The sequence below is a fragment of the Syngnathus leptorhynchus genome, chromosome 11, assembly GCF_054491065.1.
Source record: "Syngnathus leptorhynchus isolate UIUO chromosome 11, UIUO_Slep, whole genome shotgun sequence".
Lineage (NCBI taxonomy): Eukaryota > Metazoa > Chordata > Actinopteri > Syngnathiformes > Syngnathidae > Syngnathus > Syngnathus leptorhynchus.
In genome coordinates, this window is record NC_141205.1 from 8,185,764 (window position 1) to 8,204,414 (window position 18,651).

General features: G+C 42.5%; 5 protein-coding genes across 10 annotated transcripts; 2 read left to right on the forward strand and 3 right to left on the reverse strand.

The window, feature by feature from the left end:
• Positions 1-80: 80 nt before the first annotated feature.
• twf2b (twinfilin actin-binding protein 2b) lies at positions 81-3,073 on the reverse strand. Of its 2 annotated transcripts, XM_085923570.1 has the most exons (11): positions 2,930-3,073; positions 2,120-2,197; positions 1,875-2,053; positions 1,508-1,603; positions 1,335-1,439; positions 1,252-1,266; positions 1,104-1,139; positions 856-975; positions 621-771; positions 344-465; positions 81-276 (listed from the first exon to the last, which is right to left on the reverse strand). In XM_085923570.1, exons 1-11 carry the CDS (start codon positions 2,979-2,981, stop codon positions 109-111), a joined length of 1,122 nt encoding a protein of 373 aa, XP_085779696.1. In that variant the 5' UTR covers positions 2,982-3,073; the 3' UTR covers positions 81-108. The 2 variants fall into 2 exon arrangements, with proteins under 2 accessions (XP_085779696.1, XP_085779697.1); XM_085923571.1 differs by lacking the exon at positions 1,252-1,266.
• Positions 3,047-8,796, reverse strand: LOC147049308 (WD repeat-containing protein 82-like). 2 transcript variants are annotated; one of them, XM_085923573.1, is made up of 9 exons: positions 8,461-8,796; positions 6,023-6,126; positions 5,786-5,852; positions 5,611-5,710; positions 5,410-5,526; positions 5,115-5,270; positions 4,966-5,035; positions 4,744-4,886; positions 3,047-4,448 (listed from the first exon to the last, which is right to left on the reverse strand). In XM_085923573.1, exons 1-9 carry the CDS (start codon positions 8,475-8,477, stop codon positions 4,416-4,418), a joined length of 807 nt encoding a protein of 268 aa, XP_085779699.1. In that variant the 5' UTR covers positions 8,478-8,796; the 3' UTR covers positions 3,047-4,415. The 2 variants fall into 2 exon arrangements, with proteins under 2 accessions (XP_085779699.1, XP_085779698.1); XM_085923572.1 differs by lacking the exon at positions 8,461-8,796 and adding an exon at positions 6,312-7,496 and having other exon boundaries at positions 3,054-4,448.
• rpusd4 (RNA pseudouridine synthase D4) lies at positions 6,752-8,771 on the forward strand. Its single transcript, XM_085923569.1, has 6 exons — positions 6,752-7,470; positions 7,538-7,745; positions 7,856-7,949; positions 8,019-8,169; positions 8,235-8,332; positions 8,490-8,771. The coding sequence occupies exons 1-6, from the start codon at positions 7,065-7,067 to the stop codon at positions 8,691-8,693; spliced, it is 1,161 nt and encodes a 386-aa protein (XP_085779695.1). The 5' UTR covers positions 6,752-7,064; the 3' UTR covers positions 8,694-8,771.
• An 18-nt stretch (positions 8,797-8,814) lies between the features above and the next one.
• Positions 8,815-14,861, reverse strand: LOC147049310 (transcriptional regulator QRICH1-like). 3 transcript variants are annotated; one of them, XM_085923566.1, is made up of 12 exons: positions 14,297-14,861; positions 12,877-13,136; positions 12,725-12,799; positions 12,421-12,540; positions 11,184-12,287; positions 10,743-10,902; positions 10,512-10,666; positions 10,315-10,429; positions 10,118-10,226; positions 9,779-9,918; positions 9,617-9,707; positions 8,815-9,535 (listed from the first exon to the last, which is right to left on the reverse strand). In XM_085923566.1, the coding sequence occupies exons 2-12, from the start codon at positions 13,123-13,125 to the stop codon at positions 9,352-9,354; spliced, it is 2,502 nt and encodes an 833-aa protein (XP_085779692.1). In that variant the 5' UTR covers positions 13,126-13,136; positions 14,297-14,861; the 3' UTR covers positions 8,815-9,351. The 3 variants fall into 3 exon arrangements, with proteins under 3 accessions (XP_085779692.1, XP_085779693.1, XP_085779691.1); XM_085923567.1 differs by lacking the exon at positions 14,297-14,861 and adding an exon at positions 14,065-14,260; XM_085923565.1 differs by lacking the exon at positions 14,297-14,861 and adding an exon at positions 13,984-14,260.
• A 1,481-nt stretch (positions 14,862-16,342) lies between these two features.
• Positions 16,343-18,417, forward strand: LOC147049311 (proline-rich transmembrane protein 3). 2 transcript variants are annotated; one of them, XM_085924880.1, is made up of 2 exons: positions 16,343-16,706; positions 16,805-18,417. In XM_085924880.1, exons 1-2 carry the CDS (start codon positions 16,349-16,351, stop codon positions 18,415-18,417), a joined length of 1,971 nt encoding a protein of 656 aa, XP_085781006.1. In that variant the 5' UTR covers positions 16,343-16,348. The 2 variants fall into 2 exon arrangements, with proteins under 2 accessions (XP_085781006.1, XP_085781007.1); XM_085924881.1 differs by having other exon boundaries at positions 16,343-16,521; positions 16,800-18,417.
• The last annotated feature ends 234 nt before the right edge of the window (positions 18,418-18,651 follow it).

Sequence of the window (18,651 nt, forward strand, 5' to 3'; positions counted from 1 at the left end):
AAAGGTGTTTTTAAATTTTATACAAACACTTGGGTGTCTGGAGTGTGAGCCCCCCCCCCCCCCCCCCCCATCAAGTGTGTGTGTGTGTCTGTGTGTGTGTATATGTGTTCAAATTTCTTCACCGTTCTCTCCCGCGCCCTTGATAAGACGTTTGTTGCCCCTCTTGCCGCCTGGTCCACGAGGTTTAGCAAACGCTTGCTTCAAGGCTTGCTCCATCGGGTGGACCTCCTCATACAGGAAGTCTTCTGTCAGGCTGTCGCCACTATCGATCTCCATCTGTCCATATATCAATTCACCCATGCATTTCTAGATTCATTTTCATTCAAATTTCAAAACTCTGTACCTTTTTGGTCACTTCCAGCTGGTAATCTTTCTCCACGTCCTCCAGGAGTCTGTTCTTGCAGCTGGAGTACAACATTCGCTCTTTTATACTGCAGGTGTACCCGGGCATGGAATATATGAACACTGGAAGAGATGTCAATCACAGCATATATTCGAGATAGAAATGCACTTATTGTTTTGCAATTTTCACTTCTGATTTGAGGATGAAAAAAAAAAAAACCCAATAAAAAAACCAAAATTGAGGCAGAATCTTTGATTTCATCTAGCAGTGCACCGACCCAGTGCCTCTTGAGTGCGGCCCTGGTGGGAATGTTTGAAGTTGAAGAAGTGATATCTGGGGGAATCCGTGGGGATCCTGTACGGGAGCTCGCGAGTCTCCGTTGGTTTGGTGTGAACCAGCTCGATGATCTCTTTCTCCACATCCAACCTCTGCAATACGACACAAGTAGGCCAGAGTCACTCAAGCACCAGTTTTGTGACATATTTTGAATGGACGCTTGCGTCAAAGCTGACCAGTTGTATGTAGTTGATGCGTTTCTGCTTCAGCTGCTGTAGAGCTCGCTTGGCCTCTTCTTGTAAAGGGAACGCGAGACCCTGAGAGACTCTTTTGTCGATACCGAACTCCACTGGAACCTTACCCGCAAGCAATCATATTACAACTCATGTCAGACTGTGGATGTACAGGAAGTCAAAAATGTTGAAGTAGTGAAATAACATTCAGATATTTTTGTTTTAATCAAATTGTACAGAATGTTACATACTCTAGCACGCGGAATCCCAATACGTCTACGCTCATCCTGTGAACGACAAAATAAAACTTGTGTAATTGATCAAATACACACAAAAATCACACAGACAAAAACTAAAATGCATGTATATACACACACGCAGGCAAAAACGTAAGCTTACCCATACAACTTTATCCTGCAGGGAGAAGATAAACACAAAGTTGATTTCACATTTCGACTTAAAATTCAAAATCACTTCTTCACCTCTGTGACTCGAATTCGTTGTAGTTCCTGTTCGGCTGCTGTGAGTGGCGCAGGAGAACAGGAGGAGGTCATGTGACGCAGGTAACCCTGGAAGCACACGTCATCCTGCCGATATAAACAAGGGAAGAAGAAAGTTACTTCAAGATTACTTCTTTTTTTTTTTTTTTACTAACCTCAACTGTACCAAACAACTCGTCTTTAATGTGACCTCCTCCGAATTCTTTCTTCAATGTGGCACGAGTGGCAGCGTAAACCATCTTCTGTCTGACCTGCAGGTTACAGAGGTGATTATAAAATGTGACCAAAAAAAAAAAAAAGTCACAAAAAGTCTCCTTGAAAATTAATTTGGGGTTAATCAATGTCAGTTGTGTGCTGACTGACATTTAGCATAAGTTTCATGCGATTCATTCAGTCTGAGCATATAGCCACATCCCCAGTGAAAAATGGGTGTGCACACTTATGCAACCATATCATTTGAATTGCTAATGTTTACTTCCCCTCCCTTCCTTCCTTCTTGGCGTACTGTACATCAGGACGTACTGGTGACTGGTCAGGTGACCAGGCGATGAAGATCCACTCGTATCCCAGCGCATTCTGCGAATCCAGACGGTAGAGGATGTAGCACGGCTGCTGTGGCGTGAGCAGAGGTAACAGGAAGTGGTCGTAGTCCTTATCCCAGCTTTCTACTGGCTGTCCGCATGACTCCAGCACCAACTCCTCTGCGGGCAAAAGTCAAATTTGAAGTTATCCCATGTCTCCAAATAAATGACACATGGCGCGGTTACCATTTTGGATGACAATCTTCATTATCCTGATGGCACCTCCCCTTGCTTGGGCCAGGAAGTCTTTAAGCTCCGATGTAGCTAAAGTCATCCAAAAATATAGCAGACAATGTAAAAAAAAAAGGTCTGACAGATGGTGCTGAAGATAAAAAAAAAAAAAAACACAATTACATTGAACTGTTTCTGACAACTCAAAAATGTAAATAGAGAATATGAAAATGCATTTATTTATCATTATATTGGGCGAAGCTAGTGACACCAAAAGAACCTGAGACATCACAGTGACAACATATGATCCAGGCCGGAGTCATACTACCCCCACAAAGCGACTCAAACTGAGATGTTAAATTAGAAAAAAAAAAAAATCAATCAAGAAAAACACCCTCTTTAATCCCTAAATCAACAAACGCTTCAATTTGGTATTGAAAATGAGATCTAGAGCTGTGTTATGTGTCACCATAGATACCAAACACAACACTCTCATGAATAATATATGATCAGGTGAGAAAGGTGTCCTTCAGGCCAACCGTCCCTTTGTGCTCCTGTTACCAAATGCCAGAACATTTATTCTGTGCAAAACCCTTAAAATGGTGAATTTAACATTTAATTTCCTCTTGTCCTCACTGGCATTAACCATTAAAATCTATTCTATTAAATCCAAGAGTTTTTATACGACAGCTAGAAAAATCCTAGGTTTAAGGATATTATTCAATAAACATACATCGTAAAATAGGTCACTAGTTGTGAGGTTAAATCTCTTAAATAGTACAGTATAGAACAGGTAACTAAGTAAACATGGAAAAACATGCATACCATTGATCCCAGTTTGATGTGACATATTTTGGCAGTCAGATGTCAGTTTCATGGAAGGAGTAGGTCCAAATCTGCCTCTGTCCTCGCTCGTCTGGTTCTGCAGGAAGTCGACCTGTCCGGTTGCCGCTGATGGCAGACAGATGGACCCACGCACACAGAGTGACACCAGCTCTCCGGGTGGACGCTGGAGATTCTTCACACCTGAAACGCAATCTGCGGAACTGGGAGGCGGATGAGTAATATTGTGCCTGTCAGTGGATATGGCAGATTGACCACTGATCTAAAACCCCCTGTGGATCACTGACCACAACCTCAAGAGTCTGCTGGCTTGGTGAGCCATGGATGTTATTTTTGTATAGCTGACCTGTGAGGATATTTTATTGCTCCTAAGAAGTGGAAGCAGAATTGAGAGTTACTTAGTAGTAGTTTTTATTATTAAGCCCATTTAAAATTCCAAGGATGCCACAATTTACAAAACAGCTGGTAATTATTTCTCAAGTGAGAAGGTGACAGCATGTAAATAACTTTAGGGTATTTTCCAATTTGTTTGGGTTTGTCATTTTTTTTATTTGGTTTTGCGGAGCCCCTGAGATATCCTTTTTTTAAATGCGATATAATTTACTGATCGCTCAGAACCTACGAAGCAACTGAGTACATCCGTTTCTAGTTGTTTGAGTTTCTTTTTCGTTTAGCCATCAGTAACTATCTGCTGTGGTGTTAAAAGGGACAAGAATTTCTCATAAATCCCAAATTCATTGGAACACACTTTTTTTTTTAATTCTTTCATAAAAAAATGGTTGAGTATAAAAAATGTTCACGAAATAGGTTACACTGTTTAAAACACATGCGCTTGACATAATTTCAATATGGACATACACACACAGACGCCGTACCACTAACAGGGTTGGGGTTAAATGCCTTGCAAATTAGCATCTCTATCTAAGAAACAAATTATGAATGAATGCAGTGTGCTAGTTCACATCCATGCGCACACACAAAAGTGTGTAGTAGTGCGGTTACCTGACAGGATCGTGTATTATTTATTTAGGGCTGAGTACATAACCCAAGCATTCATACATTTTTTATATGACCAGCCTCCCACCCCTACTCACACACATTACACTTACATAAAAAGATTAAAGCTAATGAGATATGCTTAAGAATCCTGCACCAAAACAATCATTTTTTGGGGGAAGAAAAAAAAAAAAAAATAGGCTGAAAATTATTTCAGCTTTTATAAACTAAGACTTCATACAAACCAAATGAGGCTCATTTGTTCGTGGACAAGTACAAATAAATGAATTGCCCCTGTAAAAACGATCCAAAAGTAGTCTTAGTACTTTTTTTTACAACATACATTTGAACATTAAAATAAAGAAATACTGTTAAAAATGAAATACCAAACTGTGCTAAAACTGTGATAAAAAAATATGGTGATTTTACAAAATTATGTAAAGAGGTACTGATTAAAATCATAATAAAATCTTTACACGTCGTCAACATTCGGGAGCCAGAATTTCTGCAGGGAGGACAAGAAAAGCACATTATTAGAAAGACCTTGTAGACAAATATAGGTTGCTATGGATACAAATTGTCGTCGGCCTCACTACTGCGCAAGGAGCCCGTTAATAATGTATTTCGGCATCAACAACACAAACGGCAGAATTTTAGAACTGCAGCCATTCAGACATGCCAATCACCAAGACCCCCATGTTGTCCCATTAACCTCTATTGTGCACCAATATTTGTGTTTATATATGGCACAAATGTGTAATTAGCATTTGAGCAGATGATCCAACAATTTACAATCTCACCATGTTCGTGCAGCCGGTGGCAAAAGTCATGTACAATGGGTTGAACTGCACAACGCTGATGGGTCCCGGATGTTTCCCATCCAGCACAGCGACCTTCATCCCGTTCTCTGTGCTCCAAACGTGAACCCTCCCGTCCTCTGAGCCTGGAAGGGGAAGAGAATGTGTGTTAAAGTCACATGGAAATTCTCATAGAAAGTGAGAAGAACAGAACTAAATGTTTACCAATCATGACAAAATGCGAGTCGGGGGTGAAACAAGCCTCCAGGTTTAAGCCTGTGTTGTTGTTGTAGCCCTTGAATGAGCAAAAAGACACACATTCAAATAGAATACAGATTCTGAGTGGTTCCATAGCAGACGTGGAAGGCTCTTACAGAAAATTTGTGAATCACGTCTCCAGTGAAAGCATTGAGGATGCAGATCATTCCCCCATTGGTTGAGATGAGAATCAGTTTGCCATCATTACTGAACTTCAGTCCGGTCCAGTGACAGTGACGATTCAGTCTCACCTCAAAGGACTTAAATGGACCCTTTAAAAAAAAAAAAAAAAAAAAAAAAGGCGCAAAAACCTATCTGTAAGTTTTTCAACATGCAATCAGAATTAACACGCGGCACATCACAACAGAAGTTACAACAAGCTAACACACACTGAACTCGTATCGAGTGTACCTTGGAAAAAGCGCGGACATCGTACAGTTTAATGGACTGTGAATCGACCCCTGCACCAAAAATGACCCCTTCTGGGTCATAAGAACAAATGGGTCTGTCAAGGGGCTCAGTTCGACCCTGGAACACACAAACCAAACATGTATGAATGCAGTATAAGTCGAAATATAGTATAGGCTCAATTTCTTTTTATTTATTTATCACCTGAACGTTCTCAGTGCGTAGATCCCAGATGCGGATTGTCTTATCCAACGAAGCAGAGATGAACATTCTCTCCACAGGTGACATAGAGAGAGCTGTAACTCTGTAAAGCAATTACTGAATGACTGAAAACATTCAAAAGTAGATACTGAAATAAATGTGTTGTGCCTTTACTCACTTTGCAGTGTGACCGGAGAAGTATCTGATGAAATTGTTGTTAGTCAGTGACAGATATCGTATTGTATCTACAAGCAAAGTAAAAAAATATATAGCATCAGATGCCTTCTGGGGGTTTTAAGTTACAAAACGAGCGTGGGTGAAGTTGTAAGTCAAGGCGCCAATCAATTATTGGGTTCCACAATATACTGTAATCATATTTAAATTATTTCCTAATTCACAGTGTTGATTTATTTACCATCCAACTTGTTGGAGCTATAGATGACTTTTTCGGGATCTCCAAATGTGTAACGGATCAAGTCGACTCCATACTTCTTGCTGTAAAGCGGACGATCAAGCGGCCTGAGAAGAGATTATTGCAAAGTTAAACATTACCAAAAATGTCAATCATAAAATTAGGTCGGTCTACCTGTGCATTCTAACGAGTCATCAAATGTTTGACCTTCTCTATTAGAAACGATTACACATTCAAGACTCACATTGCAAATAAAATTGAAAAGTGATGCAAAATTCAAATGCATACTTACGTTCCTTGGGTGATATCATACAAAACAATGCTGTCGTCGTTGCTGCTTGAAATCGCGCTCTCACCATTCCAACAGTACTCAAAACAATTGACTTGATCTGAATTGCAATGATATTTTCTTGCAACCCTAAAACTCCTCAACACGCTGTCCGTGATTTTCATGTTTGCAAAATCCCTCCTGAAACTATTAAATGTACATTAAACCTAAGCTGCATGTAACTCGATCATTCATTTCTTCCAATCTTGCCAGTGCGTCTTGCATTTAATACTGCAATTGAAAACAACCCAGCAACTACCACACATCGCACAGAATCTCAAAAAATAGTAAGTTTATTTTTTTTCAAAACAACTTCGTAAAGGCGGTTTCTTCCGGTGACATTGGGATGAACCCATAAAAAAAATCAAGGTACTACGGAGTCTTAAAACGAACGCACCAAAATTGACGGAAACCACAATGCACGCCCGGAAGTCATGCCCTGTTTGAATATTTAGGTCAGACGTTTCTGGTCAGAAATTCTTCCTATCCTTTTCAATTATTTTACTCAAATGGCACGGCTTTTTATATAATTTAATACAGTTCTTTTTGGTATCAATCAAGAATTAATGTAAATATAGATTTCGATCTTTTTATTTTGTTTTCTGGAACGACTGTTTTAACAACTATACCCGGAAGTATTTAGAAGTAACACTTGCATGCGTTCCATGCTACAATTGTCTCCCCTTTAACATTCTCTTTTTAACGCCCAATCACACTATGAACCGCTGTACAAGACATGTATTCGCTGCTGACTGGAACCTCGTTCTGCGGTTTCCAACAAAAACACGGACAAAGTGCCAGCCTTGTTCGAGAACGGCTCTTATTTATCTAAGTAGGGGTCAGACCACGGCCGTAAAGGAAGCTCCAGATGCTGGGAAAGAAGAGAAACCTCCACTACGAGCCATTGACGTGGCTCGAAAGCTCCGGCAGGAGAAGTCCAGTACTCGGACACCGGAGCCCAATGTGTCCCCCCAACAGAAGAGGGTGATGGACCTAAAACGGTTCAGTCTGCAGCTTCAAAATGTCCATCCCAATGTGCTGGCCAAGCATCTAAGCCAAGGAGTGCTCTACCAGGATCAGAATGTGGTCATCATCAACAAACCGTATGGTGTTCCTGTCAGAGGTAAAAAACCAAACAAACGAATACTTCAAGAGATATGACATGAAACTGAACGCTTTTCTCTTTCCAGATTCCTCGGGGGGGACATCCATCACATCTGTCCTTCCTACCCTCTCCAAAATGATGGAGGGTAGGAAGGTCAAGTGTGAATCTCAGCTATTTCCCTGTCTCAGCCTAGAGAAAGAGATGACAGGTGCTCTCTTGCTAGCAAGGAGCGAAGAAGCAGCAGACCACGTATTGAAACTCAATAAAAGTAATGAAGTACACCGAAAATATTGGTAAGTTTAACTGTCCTGAATAAGTATTATTTATTGGTCACAAGGATGTAAACAGGGAGGCTTTTTGTTGTATTGAATGGTGAGTGAAATAAACCAATTTGTGTCTTCAGGGTTGTCACAGTGGGCGTCCCAGTGCCGTCTGAAGGCGTGATTGACATTCCCATCATAGAGAGAGAAGTCACTGGTTCTCAGCCTCACTATAAGGTAGATATCTCTGTTTCCTATTCTGTTATTATTTAACCTAGCTCTTTTGTATCTATTTTGAAATTGCAGATGGCTTTAAGCCCCGTTTACAGAATGAATGATTCAGGCAGTGGACTAACTAAAGGTCGAGCCAATCGCCAATCCCTTCCTGCCGTCACAAAGTACAAAGTTCTGGACAGCAACGCTGGATGTAGCCTTGTGGAGCTACAGCCTCTTACTGGTGAGGAGGACTGGATTTAATTAAGTGTCTGGAGGGGATGAAATTGAGTTGTATTGTTTTCACAGGAGTGAAGCACCAGATGAGGGTCCATATGGCATCTGGATTGACATGCCTCATTTTAGGAGACCACAAATATTCACACTGGAGCAAACTGGCACCACAGGTAGCATCATTTAAGCATTTCTCCCCCCACAAACCTTTTTTAAAAAGTCTTAAAGTCCTCAGAATACCAACTAAGAAAATTTTCAGATTTTCCAAGCTCACATTTGCAATCTAGATTTGTGTTCTCACTTGTAAACCGCTGACATTTTGATCCGCAGAAATTACCAGAGCACGTGCTGGGGAAACTCGGCTTGGAACAGAGCAAAATCCGACATCTTCCGCTTCACTTGCACGCTCGTCAGCTGACACTGCCCGAAGTCGGTCGTGGAGTTATTAGCGTGCAATGCCCCATGCCGAAGTTCTTCACGCAAACACTGAGACAACTGAATTTAACTTTTCCTAAGGAAAAAGATACTTTGTGACTGAGTGCGACTTTTCAAAATAGTTCCTGTAAAGTGTAATACTATGTCAATAAATACATCTAAACTTGAGTGCTTTTGTTTTGACCCATGAGAATACGAAGAAAACAAGAGTGCTCACCACTACTTCGGCCGCAAGGACTGTCCTCTTGTATTTAATCATCTGTACACAAAGATGTTGGAAATGTCTTTGAGTCTCTCAATCAATCATAACCTTTGACCTGAGAAAGTTTCTAGTCTCCCCAAAGACTACAATGTAGCACTTTACTTTTTGGGACAACTTGGATCAAATACTTGAAAACAGGCACAAGGTCATCTTTGTACATATCAACACAATAGAAAAAAAAAAAAAAAAAAAAAAGGTGAGCAGTGGTCCCTGCAAGGAGGTTGGCATGGTAACAAAACATAGGAGGTTAAAGAAGAGTAAACGGTTAAATACCCTCATCTTGAAAATACTTGAACCCGGAGCAGTTTCCATTTTCCCCCCATAGTCCAGCCTTACATTCCTGAAAACTTTAAGAGGACAATTTCATTGCAGGCTTCATACCCGTTCATTGGGTTCTCCATGTGATTGTTGAGATTTATTGAGCCGATTAAAGGGCAGCAGTCAACAATCGGATGGAATTGTACAATCTTCCTCTCGCCCGACACGTCTGTCGTCTTAACTCTCGGAAGCGGCGCCGATGATCTCCTGGATCTCTCGGACCACCAGGATGCGCGCCAGAGTTTGCTCCACTTGCTGAGTGGTGAGGGGCTGAGACGAGTACCACATGGGGCTGTTTGGCGCCACCACGGGCTCCGGGGTCATGTAGTACGCGTCGTTTCGACCTTTGACGCTTTGAGGGCTGCATCGGAAGGGGGAAAGGCGGTTACAGGGAAAGGAGAAACATGATCTGCAGAATTATTTGTTTTGAGTGCAAGCTCACCATTTGAAGAGATAAAAGTCGTAAAGTTTGATCGGACAACGGAGTGGATTGTCTGGATCCTCGATCTGCTCGTCGTATAGGTCATCTGGACCTGTAAATTAAATTACTTGAGCAAAGTATTTTTTTTATTTTTTTTCCTTAATCAAGTGGCAAACAATGTACCTTTATGTGAGCTCTGCCCTTTCAGGAGGCGGATAGTAGTAGCTTTGTCCTTGGTATTGGTGGGGTTCTTCCTGGTGTGCCTTAAGACCTTGGAGAATGCCACCTTTAGGTGCTGCTCAGGTGTTAACAGACGAAAACACCTGCGGGCAAAAGCATTTGTAACCGTTAAGAAACGACACCCATCAGGCCTGAGAAAACCTGCAAATCATGGATGGCACTAAAGCACTACTTTTCTATTACACAGCGCTATGGCCTGACCATTTATTTGAGGTGTGGTGGAAATGTATTCAAAGGGATGACATGTGGTAAGAAGGAAAAAAAAAAAAAAAAAAACCTCACTTGGTGTTAAAGTACATCAGAGTTGTTAATAAAGTCCAAGGTGAATGTGCACCAAGCTGTTTACATTCCCACAGCATCTCCTCTGTCACATGACTCGGAATGATGTAACCTTGCAACATGACGAAACAAAAATGAATTTCTCATGTCTTAAGTCAACAAATAATAACAACAAAGAGTGATGGGAGTTTGTCTTTTACCGAGAGGATGAACACTGGGCTTCCATCCGGTGAGGATTTTATTTAAACTCTCACAGAATCGAGTGTAGTATGGATCAGAGAAAATGTCATCCACGCGTCCATTTTCAAAGAGGTACTGTTGAATGGGGGAATAAGCAATGCTTTAGATGACCTCATACAGCATTTGATTGCCAGGCTGTAGGACGAGTATTACAAACCTTTTGTATACACAAGAAGACATAATAAAGAACATCTGGAGCAAATTGTTCCTCCTCTGATCCTCGGGCCTCCTGCGTCATGAGGGCAAGGCCGAGATTGAGCTCGGCTACTGCGCTGGAGATCAAGTCTTCTTGGAAACGCAGCGGTTGGCGACCTGCACGCAAAGAGATCGTCGGCATTTGTCGCTGCAGGAGTTCTTTTCAAAGTCCGCTAGCTGGGAGTTGACTTACGGCCGATGGGTGCAAGCTTTGTCTTGTCCTGCTTGCTTAGCTCGACATTTTTCCTCTTGACCCAAAGGCGCCATACCTCCAGACCCTCGTCTGGCTTCAGAGAGATGGGAACTAAAATTTCGGCAGACGGTTCAGCACTTGCCTCACCTTCTCCTTGTTCCTGTACGAGACAATGAATGATTTCTGGAACGCCTTTCCAGAGTTTCTGAGGGTTCCACAGTGTGCGGAGGAATTTAAAAAAAGGCACATTCCGAATAAAATGTATTATTATGAGTACTATCATTACTACTATTTTAAACAATTACTGTATGTCAAAGTAAAGGTTAACATTATTCAACTTGATGAACACTTCACAGTAATACCAAAGGGCCCACAACATTGGACAATAAATGTCAGTGTTCATAATAAAGTAAAAATAATTTTTAAAAAAAGAAGTCTAACCTGAAGGTGGATTTGTTGCTCATTTCCGTCCTCTTGGTTCTGTTGCTGACTGGGATCCCATATGTGCACCGACTGCGTTGTATTGTAAGTCCCACCTACAGTCTGGACAGCTACTGGGATGTGAATGTTCCCATTCATGAACTGGGCGGGAAACAGCGTTTGGACTATTTCCTCCTGTGTCCCACTCGACACAGACTGCCCATCGGTGGACCTCGCGGAAGAACCGGCTTTGCCGTTGGCGGCGGCAAGTTGCACCGTGTTGTACGTCTCCTGCGGTATGGCGATGTGAGTCACGCCCTGCTGCTGAGCGGTGGAGTACACGGGGATGGTCCACGTCTCCCCTGTGGGCCCGGTGATGGTCCCCGTGGCACTGTATAGCTGAGTGCTGTCGACGGTGAGCAAATCGGGCCTCAGGGACACGTAGTTTTGTTGTTGCCCTTGAGGGATGGCGATGACAGTGGCCACTTGCTGCCCCTGAGGAACGGCGTAGGACACCGTCAAGGGAGCGTCAACCTTGCGCTTCTTGGCGGGCGGAAGAACAGACGAGACGGTCGCGGGCCGTCTCTCGGTCTCCCTGGGAGAGTTCTGTTGCTGCGGAGGAGATATAGCCTCGATGGTTTGGATGTGGATCTGTTGTCCGTCTGGTAATTGTATCTGCTGTCCATCTTGGAGCTGGATGTGCTGGCCTCCCATGAGTTGAATCTGACGTCCATCTTGGAGTTGAATCTGTTGTCCGCCTTGCAGCTGGATGTGCTGGCCACTCGGGAGCTGAATTTGCTGAGCGTCTTGCAGCTGAATCTGCTGTCCACTCTGCAGTTGGATCTGCTGTCCGTCTTGCAGTTGGATCTGCTGCCCGCCCGGCAGCTGGATCTGCTGTCCATCTTGTATCTGAATCTGTTGGCCGCCCTGCAACTGAATGTGCTGGCCGCCCGGCAGCTGAATCTGCTGTCCGCCTTGTAGCTGTATCTGTTGCCCGGCCTCCAGTTGAATATGCTGGCCGTCCGCTAGCTGTATCTGCTGCGTACCTTGCAGTTGGATTTGGTGACCACTTGCCAACTGAATCTGTTGCTCTCCGCTCACAGCCGCAACCAGCTGTGCTTGAATCTAGTCCAAAAGAAAATGTTCCACAACAAGTGATCAGAATGAATCAATTAAATTGTCGGAAATTCAAAATTTGCGTGCCTTCCACAAGCTCTCCAATCTTAAGATTCCACCGCTCTTTATATGGATATGGTACCTGCTGCTGCTGCTCTTCTGTCAGCTCTTCCTGTGGCACAAGTTGAGAAGTTGACATTCCTTGCATGTCCTGATGAGTGGACGTGGCCATCTGCAGTACTGGCTGCTCTTGGATCTGGACCTAGCAGAGAAGAAAAGAATAAAAGATCATCAACCTATCAACAAGCGAAAATATCGCAAATAACACTGGGCGAAATGGTGGTGCGGAGACTCTAAATGTTTTTTTATTCCCTTGCCATTATTAGAGAGCCATTCATTTTCACATCTGCACATGAAGTCACAAGGTAAATTCAAATAAAACAAACCTGCACTTGAAGCTGCTGTTCCGATTCTGAATGCATGGAAAGCTGAGGTGAAATCTCGGCTGAGGTCAGCTGTACCTGTCCATAAGCAGCAATTTTAACACACCAAACTTGAAAGTTAAGCCATGATACGTGTCAATAAATTAAGTTCTTACTGGACAAGCCAGCTCCAAGAGAGAGCCAGCGACCTCTGTGCTGTCAGTGTAGACACAGTTGTTGGTCTGATCTTGATAGACCATAGCTGCTGTGGTGGTGGTAGTGGTGGTGGTTGCCCCTCCCTGCTGACTGAACTCTCCTTTGGAGAGGGACTCCAGGAACTCCTTCATCCTGTGCTGGGGTACAGTTCGGGCTTTTTGCCGCACGTATTCGTCAAACGAGACCACACCAGCCTCCTGCTCGTTCATTGTCACTGGACCTAGAAAACAATCAAAAGAGGGGCTTAACTCAATCAATTACAAATGCCTGTTAAGTGTGCAATGTATTTTCACAACTTGTGTTTTGCTCTTGATCATTATTTTTGTAAGCGTTTATGCAAACCTAGCCCCCTTGTCTTTCTGTAATAACTTGTCAATGTTATTTTATGTTGATGGTTTCTGTGTTTTGCAGGGTTTCTAATCAGATCAGATGTTAAAGAATAGGTAAATATTCCAAAAAATCGTCTTTAAAAAAAATACAGGAAAGAATATCTCGACCCAATTGTCTTTGTATTTAGACGATGGCCAATCATTTTAGAGAGCCATAACTCCCTTGCGGTTAGTCAAAAGATGTTACAAAATCCAATTTAAATGATCTACCTGATGACTGTAGTTTTATGTAAGTCATGTTTTGGGATAATTTTGCGCACATAACCTAAATTGCAAGAACAATCGGTATTTCAGCAGATTACGAAGTGGCGCCGTCGTTGTGATCTGAATAATTGCTATGATTTGTATTTTCCTTTTTTTCTTAAACATTGACGATTAAGTCTAAAAAATACACATAAAGGCACCAAAGTCACGGTAGCCTGAGCTCATGTACAAACTGAATGCCCATAAGCTAAGCTAACTGTTAGCAAGCTAGCATAGCACAGCTAGCCGAACTAAATAACCTCGGTGCGTATGATTACCAGATAATTATATTTATCACCTAACATGGTGGCGTTGATTGAAAAAATATCAAGACTAAACTACACAGATCGTTCCTTTAAAACGCAACAAGCCTCCAAATTTACATCGGACAACATGACGCTAGCTAATGCTAACGCTCGGATCCTGTCATGCTACCTTAAATAAAAAGAAATCGTCTCCTTTCCGCCAAGGCACGGTGTTTAAAAACTAAAAAGCCGATAATCGTCCAGCAGCTACCATCAGCATGCTATCCACCCCGTCGCACAATCCATGCAGGGCAGACGCTGCAATTCCACCAACAATGCTACGATTAGTTTGCAACAACTATTTCACAACGGCGGCGATGAAGAGGCAGAGGCAATCAAGCAGGCGAGGTCTCTTGTCTGACGTCTGCGCAGAAATCCAGGCGGCTTTCGATGTCGATAAACGAGGAACCCACCAGCACCAGTGTACGAGCAAAGAAGCAAACCTTTTCCACAAGCCTGAAGATTGTCAACGACCAGACATCCAACTGTGTTTTGGAGGTTTATCCAGTGTGATTTTCTTAAATGACGGAAGACTAGGCCCTGTTGTGAAAAACGGGAGATTCTGTTCCATCTGTGCAGGGCAACAGAATCCTTTGGGAATTATCAGTAATAATTTAATAATACGAGCACTTCTGATAATGGTATAGCTTTGATATGCTGATTTTGGTTAGATATTTTTTGACATTATTTGTATATTCTGACGCAGCATAATAAATTGTAATGCGGCAATATTGATGTTGAACTCCATAATATCATACAGAGAACGGCTTGTAATATTTATATGAAAAGAAACAGAAACAGGCCCTCAGTAGCTCCCACAATGGCAATATTCCGTTTGTAAATGCAGAATTCTACACATCCCTTATATTGGATCTCCTTAAATTGTGCATGTGTAAATAAATTATAGCTGTCAAGAGCAATAAATGTGACTCTTTATTTTGCAACTACACTGTCTATTTCAAAAATATCATATAAATACGATTTATAAAATGTGCTTTACTAAAAAGAAATGGCAACAACTTTAGAGCACACCATTTTTTGTACTGTATGTTTGAAAACAACGTGGAAGGCATGTCCCTTTAACAGCATCTAACTTAGCCAGTCCCCCTTAAAGAGCCCGGCGTGTACGGTGGAGGCCGTCCCCCTGGTAGCTCCTCTTCATGCGGCCTCTCCGCTCCTCTTAAGGTGGACTGGAATAGATGTGCACCATGCATAGACCCTGTGCATTGAACATGGGCAGCAAATAGTTAATTCTTATGTTAGTGCCTGGTTGTCAGTGCTTTTCTGCAACTATTTGTGATGATAAGACTCCGAGTCTCCATATACTCTGCGTGATTCTCTTTTTATAAGAGCCGTATGATCATTTTCTGCAAAGAAATCGTTTTATGCATTATTAGACAATTCTACTCCAGTGTTGTATTTTTTTATGCACAGACTAACAATATTAAAACACCATGTAAAACAACATTTTAGAATGAATGAATTTCTCTGAGTGTGTCAGTGTGTAGTCAGATGTGCCCTTTAACTTCATGTGACTGTGTGCTTCCGTAAGAATCTTAATCTAATCCTTTTGGGAAGGATTTACCTGAACATAACTGTTGTAGACAGTGGCAGGTGGGGCCCCATGAACTACTTTTCAAAAGTGGAGTATCCTTTTAAAAGTTTTCTTTTATTTTTATTCTGGTTAATCTTTGTCTGAATATATGAGCTTTGAGGATGCAGCCATGATTTTACTCCACATCAGTTTTGTATTTGTTGATGGGTCTTCTTAGGAGCTGACCCATTATGGGACACTGCCAAGTAAGCAGCCGGTGCAGTAATAAGAATAGGACGCCAGCTTGAAGGCATGATGTGATGGTCCACATTATTGAAAGCTCACTTTGATGGACTTCACCAGCCACCTATGGAGCAGCTATACTTGATGCATTAAAAGAAGCTCTAAAGATTCACAGGTATCCTGTTCATTGTTTAAAAGTGTCGGTAGATTGTTTTAGTCATATCGTGTCAGGTCGATTCTGATATTTTAGTGTGCTTATATGTGCATTTAGAACTGTGAAAATTATTTCAAAAATAGTGATCTGGTTTTAAAATAGCATCTGCTAATACCTGCACTGTAATTAATTATGCGCTAAACTGTTTCTTTAGAAAAATATATATATATAATAGTGACAGATTGTGTTGCAGCCTTTGTAGAGCAGAAATTCACAAACAAATGTTCAAATTTGTCTGTGCAGTGTTGCATTTTTGCACAAACAGATATTGTGGGGTGGATAAATGAAGTGAATTAGAGAATGCTTCTTTTACCAAAAATCCCTCTTATGGAGATTTCTTTTTGTCTGCTTAACCTTCTGTTATGGTTTTAAATGTTGGAATAATGCACCTTTCAAATGTGACAATCATCTTCATAACAAATAGATATATTGTGTAATATATCAGTTCATCTCAAATATTTTTGCTTTATTCTACAGGCTTTTGATTGAACAGGGTGGGTAGAAATGGAGTTTTCCTCTCTGCTCTTCGTCATGACTCTGGCATTGTGTCATTCACTTGGAAGCTTTTCAGATTCACATGGTGATTTAATTGGAAGGACTCAAAGCACAGAGTCCATCATCCATCCAGTGAGTGACATCAGAGGCAACAGCAGTAGATTGGATCGTGCAATCCCTCCTAATACAGAGGAAACCAGAAAGCAAAAAAAGTTAACATCAAGTGAAGTGATTACTCTTCCGCACTCAATGAGTGAAGCAGCCAACACCGATTCTTCACTTACAAAACTCAATCACTCCAGTGTAAAATCACAGGACATTCTTTTGGAAGGCAGCCGTGCAAGAGTTGATAATCACGCTCAAACAGGTAAGCTAGTGTGGAGTGCCGTGCCGTTAGAAATGAAAATCAAAAATCGCTAAAACAAAAGGTGAATAAAAGGATAAAGACTCTGTCCTCCCTTACAGGTGTGGACCACCCTGTGGAAACCCGTGTGTTTTCCCCTGTGACCAATATATCAGGATCCGGACGACCCTGCGTTCAAATGCCTTGCGTCGTTCTGGCCAATTACAACGGCACCGACTTGCTATGGGACGACATGAGGCGCACGCTGGCGTTCGCCTGGGAAATCCACGTCTTCGGCTCGGCCGGCCTCTTCATCCTCATGGCGTCGGTGGCCGTTTTAGGAATGGCCGCTGCCTCCACTCTCTCTTACCCCCACTGCGGTTCTCTGATGCTGGCTAACAGCGCCCTGATTATGAGTGGCGCTTTGCGGGCCATTCACCTGCTACTGGATCCTTACGGTACTCGCCAGATTGTGTCTCACACTACGCTGGCAGCACTGCAGAACATTCCCATGCAGCTGTTCCTGTGGGCTCAGGTCACCCTCACACTTGTCACTCCCAGGAGATTCCAATTATTCCTTTTCCCAGTCATGTTACATCAGCCTCGGGTGTTGGTGGCGTTGGTTGTATCACACTGCGCCGTTTTGCTAGCAGCCGATTTATATTTCACTGCTTTCTTTCCACTTCTCTCTCTTATGCTGCAGATTTTGTCACTCTGTTGGGGCCTTCCATTTTGCTTAGAAATACTCCTGAAGTCCCTTTGCTATTCAAATATGTTCCTCAAGTCCTCACTTCCTTGTGGGCTTCCTTTACAAAAGGTCGAGAGGTGCGCTAAGCGGGTAACGGCCGTGTGTGCCTGCCTTGGCATTATAAGCTGCAATCTTCAGATTTGCAGTCTTCTCTGGCTCTATGGACTGATGGGTAACTGGAGGCGCTTCGGTTGGTGCTGGTGGCTCAGCCAGTTTTGGGCCAGGATCATCGAGTTAGCTTGGGGTTCGTCATTGCTGGTCTTGGGATCTTGGATCTTCTGGATGCCTTCCAGGAGGCGTAGCAGGCGTAAGGTGTTTAACAGAGGGACAAAGACCAGCAGCTTTTGGGACAAGGTCATGACCTGTGTCCGTAAAGGACAACTCAGAAGGACTGAGAGGAAATGGAGAAGACTGATGCCAAATAACCTGGCAAAGCATAATTTCTCACCAGCAAGTTTCAGCAACAACATAAGGAGTCCTTATGACGATCAACAATCTGTTATTGTATCGGAATACAAGCAGGATGCTTCTGGCAATATCAACTATGACTCACAGGCCACACTTAATATATGGCAAAGCCTTGGCGAGCGAGAATGTATTCTCTCGCTTATAGAATTCGACACGAGGCCCCCGTCTCCCATTAACCTGAGGCGCGGCACTGACGGTGCTCTCCATCATGGACAACTTTTGGCTGGAAGCCTGTTCACACCTCCTCCTCCCTCTTGGACGCAGTCGGATGGAGACAATGGCATCGTGACATTCCCCCCATCTTATGTTGCCTACGGCTGGATGATGGATACAGACTCCATCCCTGCATCGCTCGACCACTTCCAAACCAGAGAGCCAACACAGTCAAATACTGCAGCAACTGGTCACTATTATCATGGGGAATCACCAAAAAGATCTCAGGAGGAAGAACTTTGTTCGACGTTCTCATTGTCGACACATCAGAATGATTGGTCTGATGAGGATGTCACAGACCTTTAACAGATAACAGAGAAAGATATGAAAAAAACAACAACTAATCAACCAATGTAGGAAATTGTACAAAGAAGCCAAACTTTAAAAAAGGCTGAATAATACACTGAAAAGATAGATGAAAAGGCAAAAGTGACAAAAAAGTATTTAAAATGCTGTATTATTTAAATTATTTTTTAAAAGATAGTCCAGTCATTTTTCAGGACAGACATTTTGAGTTTGCAATATTTGTAATATGATTTA

What these genes read in the sequence shown, in the direction of transcription:
- LOC147049311 (XM_085924880.1), top strand. Translation starts at nt 16,349, where the DNA reads ATGGAGTTTTCCTCTCTGCTCTTCGTCATGACTCTGGCATTGTGTCAT. An exon ending in TGATAATCACGCTCAAACAG is followed by an intron (nt 16,707 to 16,804) that starts GTAAGCTAGTGT and finishes CCTCCCTTACAG; the next exon opens with GTGTGGACCACCCTGTGGAA.
- LOC147049310 (XM_085923566.1), bottom strand. Translation starts at nt 13,125, where the DNA reads ATGAACGAGCAGGAGGCTGGTGTGGTCTCGTTTGACGAATACGTGCGG. An exon ending in AAAGCTTGCACCCATCGGCC is followed by an intron (nt 10,667 to 10,742) that starts GTAAGTCAACTC and finishes CTTTGCGTGCAG; the next exon opens with GTCGCCAACCGCTGCGTTTC. An exon ending in AGGGCAGAGCTCACATAAAG is followed by an intron (nt 9,708 to 9,778) that starts GTACATTGTTTG and finishes TTTAATTTACAG; the next exon opens with GTCCAGATGACCTATACGAC.
- rpusd4 (XM_085923569.1), top strand. Translation starts at nt 7,065, where the DNA reads ATGAACCGCTGTACAAGACATGTATTCGCTGCTGACTGGAACCTCGTT. An exon ending in GTTCTCAGCCTCACTATAAG is followed by an intron (nt 7,950 to 8,018) that starts GTAGATATCTCT and finishes TTGAAATTGCAG; the next exon opens with ATGGCTTTAAGCCCCGTTTA. An exon ending in GGAGCAAACTGGCACCACAG is followed by an intron (nt 8,333 to 8,489) that starts GTAGCATCATTT and finishes TTTGATCCGCAG; the next exon opens with AAATTACCAGAGCACGTGCT.
- LOC147049308 (XM_085923572.1), bottom strand. Translation starts at nt 6,472, where the DNA reads ATGAAAATCACGGACAGCGTGTTGAGGAGTTTTAGGGTTGCAAGAAAA. An exon ending in ACGTGATTCACAAATTTTCT is followed by an intron (nt 5,036 to 5,114) that starts GTAAGAGCCTTC and finishes TGCTCATTCAAG; the next exon opens with GGCTACAACAACAACACAGG. An exon ending in CTCGCATTTTGTCATGATTG is followed by an intron (nt 4,887 to 4,965) that starts GTAAACATTTAG and finishes TTCCCCTTCCAG; the next exon opens with GCTCAGAGGACGGGAGGGTT.
- twf2b (XM_085923570.1), bottom strand. Translation starts at nt 2,981, where the DNA reads ATGAAACTGACATCTGACTGCCAAAATATGTCACATCAAACTGGGATC. An exon ending in ACATCAAACTGGGATCAATG is followed by an intron (nt 2,198 to 2,929) that starts GTATGCATGTTT and finishes GGATGACTTTAG; the next exon opens with CTACATCGGAGCTTAAAGAC. An exon ending in GCATCAACTACATACAACTG is followed by an intron (nt 772 to 855) that starts GTCAGCTTTGAC and finishes GTCGTATTGCAG; the next exon opens with AGGTTGGATGTGGAGAAAGA.